Source organism: Aplysia californica, unplaced genomic scaffold (genome assembly GCF_000002075.1).
Source record: "Aplysia californica isolate F4 #8 unplaced genomic scaffold, AplCal3.0 scaffold00872, whole genome shotgun sequence".
In the NCBI taxonomy this organism is placed as follows: domain Eukaryota; kingdom Metazoa; phylum Mollusca; class Gastropoda; order Aplysiida; family Aplysiidae; genus Aplysia; species Aplysia californica.
This window is the reverse complement of record NW_004798142.1, coordinates 197,445-206,083: the sequence shown is the minus strand read 5'-3', so window position 1 is coordinate 206,083 and position 8,639 is coordinate 197,445. Positions and strand designations below refer to the sequence as shown.

The window sequence follows — 8,639 nt, the reverse complement described above, 5'->3', positions numbered from 1 at the left end:
TTGTTACTTTCGGGGCATTTTGTCGATATCATCTCAAAGCTTGTTTGTTTCTCTTGCTTTTGATTCTTTTTTAAAAAGCACTTATTTATCTTGCATAAAAGGAGAGATCTTTGCAATATTGAGGAGGCAGGGGTCACCTGCAGTCAGAGGAAAAATTAGTGAGAAAAGGACCGCCAAAGTTTAGTGACTTCCAAAGCCTGAGAGTCCTTTGAAATTGCAAATTTACTTTTTTTAATACCTTCAGGGCAATGTTTTTTCAGTAAAATGCACACAGAATGTGTTTTTAAATGGACATTAAGGGTGCTGAGCCAGAAAACAAAAATTTCACCAAAAATTGCTCAATGAGTGGAAAAATGTAGCTCTCCTCGATTTCACTATTTTGATGAACACCTGAATTCACCACAATGCCACACATATCAAAAGAACAACACTATCAGACATCTTCTACCTGCCGTGATCTCAGATGTGTCAAAAAAAAAAAAAAAGCAACCCTCCCCATCTGATCAGGTCTCTTCAACAGGCAAAAAAAAAATTAACAGATATTTGGCAGGTCCAGCATGTGTCTGTTTGCTACTGCTACTCAAAACTGACAGCCGAGATTGTTTCCGAGAGTTATAGGGTCTGCTACAGTTTAAATACATAAATTGTAGAGCGCATAGAGCTTGCTGTTGGGTAGGGACATGCGATACACAAACGCTATTTAAGATCATTTTATCCTACGGCCTCTACAGGCTGCTGACAAGAGCCACATGAAACGATACACGGCGAGACCACAACATCTCAAAAGTTCTAGGGTCTTCCGGGAATAAAATATATAGATTGCAAAGCAGATAGAACTTGTTGTTGAGTAGGAATATGTGCTATACAAATGCTAAAAGTTATATCATCCTACAGTTTCTAGAGGCGGCTGCAGACAGAAAGATACATGACAGACCGCTACATTTCAGGGGCTCTAGGGTCTGCTGGGATTAAAATATATAGAATGCGAAGCGCATAGAGCTTGCTGTCAAGTAATGATGTGCGCTATACAAATGCTAAGAGTTATCATATCATCCTACAGCTTCTAGAAGCTGCTGACTGAGGCCACATAAAACATTTGGAGTTTTGTTGGGTCTGCTAGGATTAAAATATATAGATTGCAAAGCGCATGGAGCTTGCTGTTGAGTAAGGATATGCGCTATACTAATGCTACTTATTATCGTCTTATCCAAAGGCTGCTGACAGAGGCCATATAAAACGACACAAGACGGACCACTACATTTTGAGGCCACCCATGGCACCAGACAGGTCATCCTCGTAGCAGTGGTCCCAGTTGGGGTCAAAGTCCACAAGGTCTGCCAGGTCCTGTCGCTGCAGCTCGGTAAGTATGTGCGGGTGTATGTGCGGGGGTGGGTGTGGGTGCGGAGACGGCGAAGCAACTCTGGGAACGGCCGGGATGTGGATGTCGTCGTCGCTGGAGGTGGGCTGCACAGGCAAGGTGATCGAGTCGGCAGGGCCTTCCGGCGCGGCCACTGGGGCCGGGGGTCGCAGCGGGGGGCCGGGGTTCAGAGGGTACGAGGAGGAGGGAGGAGACGGGTACATCGAGGAAGGGGCAGGGGCCGGCGAGCCCAGAGAGCTGGAAGATGACGGAGGAGGAGGGAGGACGCTGTTGTCCAGGCCCGAGGAACCCTGGGAGCTGTCGAGAGCCGAGCTCAAACGCCTGCGCGGCGACATGTTCCGAGGGGAAGGGTTGACGGCTGACGTGTTGGGCGACATGTCCTCCACAACGGAATAAGGCGGGGGTGGCTCATCTGCAATGTAACAATTTTTTAAAATATACTCAGATGGCTTACACATTACATTCTAACTCGCACAGAAATTTCCCTAAGCGCTCCACCCAAACTCACCCGGAATCACCCGCTCCAAGCAGGCGTATTTAGAAACCAAGTCTCGCCTTGACGTCTGGGGCCGAGATTTCATTTTACATAGTTATTGCGAAATGTTTCTTCTTCCATTTCATACTGAAACAAAATTTTTCTGGCGAGTACTTTTAGTATAAGAGCCGATCCAAGTGTGATCGCATTTCCGACACTTCGAAGGTGTCTCGACTTGTTGAAAAGCGACACAATTGAGTTTGACAAAGGAAATAACGATGGATTTGAGCAAGAACAAGCAAATGACAAATCAGATGAATCAGATATTGATGAAAACGTAGCAAGAGTTTTTTTTAATAGTAGAGGGTTTTAAGGTGCTCGCAACTGCATAAGGTCATATGAGCGCCAGCAAGAGTTTGGGGCCATATGTACTTGGAACAATGCAAAAACAGGACTCAAACACTTACAGCTACCAGCTGTAGTGTTAAGACAAAACTCTCCGACCAGCATGGAAATAAAAAATATGAATTCAATTCAAAGGAAAATTTAATTTTCTTGAAAGCCACGAGGAGCTGACGAGGACTGCACAATCCGCCGGACAGATTGTCTTGCCGTCATCAAGAACACGAAAGAAAAAGAAGAAAATTTACTCAAGTATCACTGTCTCTTTACATGAATGCTACTGCAAACCCCCACCCATACTTTTTCAAAGTGAAATCAAACACAGCATTTGAATTTTCGAAGAGAAAAACCCATTTCCCAGTAAAATCTGGAAAATTTTCATCTATGAAAAAATATTTCAATTCACTTATAACTGAATCACTTCCACGCAGGACAGAAAATATTTCAATTCTTTTGTCAAGAGCGGAGGATCATACTCACTGTATTTGGGGAGTGCAGATTTAACATCTCTACCTCTGCGAAAGTTGTGAACTTTTTCTTTCGCCTGCTGCACTCTATACCTGGTGGCTCCGGAACCTAGCCAGAAAGACAAAAAGAAAAAACCTTGGAAAATCTCTTGACATATATTTCGTACCATGCACAGGGTTTCCCCTGCAGTGATACACATAACCGAGGGATGACGACCAGATGAAAAACATTCTAAGCAGCTATAGAGCTATTCTTTCTTCATTTTCTTTTAGTTGGAGACAACCTCCCTCTAAAAAAAAAAAAATTTTTTTAAATCAAAAACAAGAAAACAGCAGCTCTATCGTTGTTTCTATTTATTTTAGCAGGAGATGATCCCCGTACTACATGTTCTCATGAGGTTTCATCTTTTGTGGAAGGTGGAATGGCCCTGCACTGATAAGCTAATTATCAAGGCACACCTGTTGATAAAGGAGGCTATTACTTCATCTGTTTTCCCCTTAGGAGCTGTCTTGAATTCCTAAACGAGGTAAAAATAATACCTTAAACTACCATACTAAATGTTTCAAGAAATATTAACAGCAAAAACTTGCTTTGTAATATGATTTGAAAAAAAACACAATCGTAAAATGATTTGCAAAAAAACACAATGATGTTAGGCAAACAATGCTGATTCTAAAAAGACTGTTTCCACTGCAGTACAGTATGGGCAAATTATTTATTTCTCTCTATGTCATATAAATATGACCATGGGTTTGCACTCATTACCCAATTTTGTCATATCAAACAGTATCACGAAGCACTCCCGTGAATCCAACAATGTAAGAGACCATCATAAGTCACTTTTCAAAATGACGTACGGCGAAATCTTAAACAAAGCAGTCGACGTGGTATTACTGTAACTTACAAAATGATCTTTCAACATGTGAAGAAGCCCTGCTCCTCAACCATCTAAATTCTACTGATAGACGTGTGAATCATTGAAAAAGTATATTTTTCACAGAAAGACAACCTGTGTATTTCATGTCCTCCAGGTCCTGATCAAGAACATCTGGGAGCTGCTGCACAATATCCTGAGGAAAAAGAAACCAAAATACATTATAGTAATACGTCACTGCATACATCATGAGGTGAAAAAAATATATTTTTGGAAATACAACAAGGTCTTAACTGTTTTAATACCTTCTTTATACAATGATGATGATGATGATGATGATGATGATGATGATGATGATGATGATGATGAGCCCCTTGGCATGGCTCGCACAGAGTCACTTCCGCCCAACCTGGTAGCTACATGTAACCTTAAAACCTTCTTCGTTAGGCCCTTTTCCAGGATACTATACAGCACTATATTAGTTTCACTCTCAGCTGCTCCTGAGGAAGCCTACGAGGTAAAACGTCGAGCCGATTCAATAAAACAAATTTCAAAAACATTTTGTATTTATATTTTCTGTCTGTAAATCAAGCAAGACTCTCCCTCCTACTCTGCTTTTTAAACAACCATGATGATGATGATGATGATGATGATGATGATGATCTTATCTAATCTTATCTGGCACTTGACGACGATGATGATGATCTCTCTTATCTTATCTATCTGACCCCAGTACCAGCACCCCAGCACCAGCGGCCCCCTCCAGCACCCCCCGTCCCACTCACCTGCTGAGCGTCAAACACCACAGCACACTTCCTGGCAAAGTCCGAGTAAGCCTGGGACAATTTAGTCAGTCCTTCCTTCAGCCGGATCAGTTTCACAGCTTCGTTTTCGCGGATACGATCAGCCACTGAGAACAAAAATGTTCATAATTAAGAGTTTAATTCTCGTTGTTTTTAGTCTTTGTAAGAGTTTTACGGCAGTTGCAACACAAATAGCTCATACAAGTGCCAGATCAGTTTTACAGCTTCGTCATTTAAATATGGTGTAACAATTTATGACGCAAAAATTGACATGGTTGGGAACTCTCTACCTTCAAAAATCCTACTATTAAGAAGATAGGGACATATCATAACAAAACCAACCTTCGATCTGGGCCAAATCTTTTGCTCGCTCAGCCTGAGACAGGCGACCTTCGAGAGATTGGATCTCTGACGATGAAGCTCTCTGCCAAAAAGAACGTTTTTAAAAGTCTGTCACAAAACTTCAACAAATGCATGTCTTTTATTTTTAAAGAACACAAAAAACATAAATCGTTGTGCTTTACTATTCCCCAAACAGATCAAGGGAAGAATCTGAATAACATTTTTAATATAATAAAGAGTAACTTTATTTACATCTGTTTGCAGAATCAGGACTGAATTCTGTCACGCCAAGAACCCAAAGTCTCTATTATAACACTGAGGTAAATTAAAAATAATAACAATAAAAATAATAATAGTTTGCCCGTTAATGTTTAATAATGACCAATGCATCTGCAGAAGAGAATATTTCTCAGGTGAAGTCGAAGAGTTAGAATACGAATTAATCTGATCATCTTGTCTTTATCTTGTCATCAGACACACTGTACCTAAGCGAGAGAGAGTCTGAAGTTTGCGCTCTTTCTCACATTAAACAAACTGTTGGTTTTTATATTTTAGTAGGAGTTTGTCTGTTTTGTTTTAATGGAGGTTTTACGGCACTCGCAACTGCATAAGCTCATATGAGCGCCAGAAGATTAGAGGTGTTACAAGAGAGCACCAAACATAAAAAAGAAAGAGGGGAGATAAGGTCCACAGATGTTTGATAGGAAAGAAAAAGTAAGAGTTTTACGGCACTTGAAACACAATAAGGTCATAGAAGTGCCGAAGATTAAAGGTGTTACAAAAGAGTAACAAACACAAAAAAGAAGGAGGAGTGACAAGGACGACAGATGTTTGATAGGAAAGAAGGAGCAGACAACACCGGAGAACCTGCCAGCCAACCACCCACTAAACAAACCTTTGCACGCACAAGACAAACATCTGCTTTCAAATGAAAAATAAGAAAAAATCCTCTTACACTTTCAATCTGCAGCAGTGACAAGCTAAAAAGCCCAACATAGGAATAAGATAAACACATTACCCACTAGCTGAACTGTCAAATAGCCAGTTTTATAAAGAGGACAGAGTCAAGCTCATGTTTTGTGAATTTGGAAAAGTTTTACAAAGACTGAAACGAGTCCTTAACTTTCTGTTTTGAAACAGCCTTGATCTTTATTGCTTTCTTTCTTTCGAAATTTTAAAAAATTGCTTCCAGCACCATTGGCTAAAAAGGCAGCCATGAGGGGCTCCATACATTTTTTTTTTTTATTTTGAAGAAAAAAACTTTCAGGCCAAAATTACGATTCACGAGTTTGGCTCTGAGTGTATGATATATGGTCGCTTTTAAGGACAAGTGGCCTTTCCCGAAAAATGCTGTTTTGAGAAAATCGAAGGTAAAGTTTTTCCTCTTGTTCAGTTCCATTAGAATACAAGGAGAGTCTTCTCTATAACCAAACAGATATACACATCAATGAAACTAAACTTCTCCTACAGGTAGGGCAATGCCCATTTTTTGTGTATGCAAAGATTTCTGGAAACCCCTGAAATCTGGGTTAGCCCGCTTGTCCTTAAAAGCGACCATATGAAGTGAAGGGTAGGGAAGGGACACAATTACTTTAATAATTACACACATAAACACAAGCTAAAAATTTGAATTTTAAAACAAACTCAGAGCTTTCAGCAGTCTGAAGATCCTGTCCCACGAACAATATTACTGAACCCTTTTTAGTTTTAGTAGAGGTTTTACGGCGCTCACAACTGCATAAGGTCATATGAGCGCCAGAAGATCAGGTGTTACAAGAGAGTAACAAACATTAAAAATAGAAGAAGGGGAGATAAGGACAATAGACATTTGTTAGGAAGAAGCAAACCACACCAGAGCACCCGCCAACCATACACATACTGAACCATGTTAACACCAGAACATACAACAAGACAAGAGCAACGCTCGACATTAACATACAAAGGAAAAGCTGCACCAAAGCAAAATGACTAGCAAGCACAAACAGAAAAAAAGAAAACTGTACACATATATAGACTGTAATTGCATTATGCAGATGCTACACTGGAGATAAACCAGAAAATACCACCAAAAAAAAAAACAAAAAAAAAAAAAAAACAAGCGAGGTATGAAAAAAACCCAAAATAAATCCGACATACCAATACCTTGAAAGCTTTCTTCAACTCTTTCCTGGCTTTGATTTCTCGCTGCTCACAAGCTGCCTGTGGAATAATTAAAGAAAGGATTTGATATTCGTAGCCCTACACGATCATTAACCGATAGGAGTTGATAATGATGGGGGGAAAGGGTGGGGGGCAAGAATACTTCAGAAAGTAATATAATAATAATAATAATAATAATAATAATAATAATAATGATAATAATACCCTCTGAGAACACTCAGAAACATTCTCAGTTTCCACGGAAGCATACAGCGCAAGTTGCGGATTTCACGCGCTCAAACACTATCAAACTGACAAGATCTTTCACTGATTATAGCCGGGTACCCATTTCCACCTGGGTGAAGTGAGGAATATTTGTGCAAAGTGCCTTTCCCATGGACACAACGTTGGGTCCCTGGCGGGATTCGAACCCACGACCTTACGGTTGCGAGTCCAAGAGCCTTACCACTAGGCCACCAACACCATGTACAGATTTCCATAAAAATACGGAAAATTGTAAGCACTGGAAGATGCAAAAAGAATGACAACAACTTTACAGAACCCTCCACAGAACAAGCAAGAGGAATCAACAAGCCTATATGACCGAGTTTTTTCCCCAATTTTTACTTACTGGCTGGCACCAATGCATATCTAATCAGTTTTAGTAAGAGTTGTGCGGCACTTGCGACACACTAAGGTCATATAAGTGCCGAAGATTAGAGGTGTTACAAGAGAGTAACAAACACAAAAAAAGAAGGAGAGATCAGGATGATAGATGTTTGATAGGAAAGAAGGAGCAAACCACTCCAGAGCACTCGCTAACCACCCACATATTTCATCTTTTTTTTTTTTTGGTGTGGGTATTGAATGGCAGCTATATATTTTTTTTTTTTAAACTTTTGTTAGAAAAAGGGGAGCAAACAATACTCACAAAGTTATTTTTGGACTGCGCCACATGCTTTTCTCCTTCTAGAATCATGTCAAACATGTGACGGTACTCCTTCAGGTGCTCTGAAACAAATAAAATAAAACTTTAGCTTAGTTTTGGTAGAGGTTTTACGGCGCTCGCAACACAATAAGGTCATATGAGCGCCAGAAGATTAGAGGTGTTACAAGAGAGTAACAAACATAAAAAAGAAGAAGGGGAGATAAGAACGATAGAGGTTTGATAGGAAAGAAGAAGCAAACCACACCAGATTTGCAACACAAATAGGTCATTTGTTTTGTTTGCGTAAAGAGAAGGACATTGACACAGTAACCGTCATTTAGCACTGGGAAAAGTAAGACAACAGACAGATAGACACAACAGAGGGAAAGTAAAAAAGTAGGACCAACAAGTGGCACCATGTAACCACCCGCATAAATAGGTCACATAAGTGCCAAAGATTAAAGAGATGTTACCTAGAGAGTAACATACACTTGCAACACAAATGTAAATCACATAAGAGCCAGCAATTACAGGTGTTACTCAAGAGCAGCATACAAGGAAAAGGAAGAAAGATAAGGATGATAAATATGAAAAAGAAAAGAAGGAGCAAACCACACCAGAGCACCCGCCAACCACCCAAAGATCTCTATCTCTGTGGGGGAAAAAATAATACAAATACAGTGCCATTAACGATAAGCAGTTAAAGGATACATGTTTTCTAGTACTTTCACACCTTAAAAAGGAATGGTTGTGTGTGCATGTAAGCAGAGCAAAACTTGTGGATAGTTTCATTAGAATACGTCAGTAGGAAAGGCGTTACACTCAAGAAC

The 8,639-nt window shown here is 40.1% G+C and overlaps 1 protein-coding gene across 2 annotated transcripts in view; it reads right to left on the bottom strand.

Moving 5' to 3' along the window:
• Positions 1-259: 259 nt before the first annotated feature.
• The window catches only part of LOC101854053 (arp2/3 complex-activating protein rickA), a 15,976-nt gene continuing 7,596 nt past the window's right edge, over positions 260-8,639 (bottom strand). Inside the window, exons 6-12 of one of the 2 annotated variants that reach the window (XM_013089096.2) lie at positions 7,813-7,892; positions 6,879-6,941; positions 4,743-4,824; positions 4,383-4,507; positions 3,733-3,793; positions 2,736-2,831; positions 260-1,790 (exon numbers count right to left, since the gene is read on the bottom strand). In XM_013089096.2, coding sequence (XP_012944550.1) covers positions 1,255-1,790; positions 2,736-2,831; positions 3,733-3,793; positions 4,383-4,507; positions 4,743-4,824; positions 6,879-6,941; positions 7,813-7,892 — 1,043 coding nt within the window. In that variant the 3' untranslated portion in view covers positions 260-1,254. The remainder of the gene's footprint in view (positions 1,791-2,735; positions 2,832-3,732; positions 3,794-4,382; positions 4,508-4,742; positions 4,825-6,878; positions 6,942-7,812; positions 7,893-8,639) is intronic. The other variant, XM_005110296.3, reaches the window with a different exon arrangement.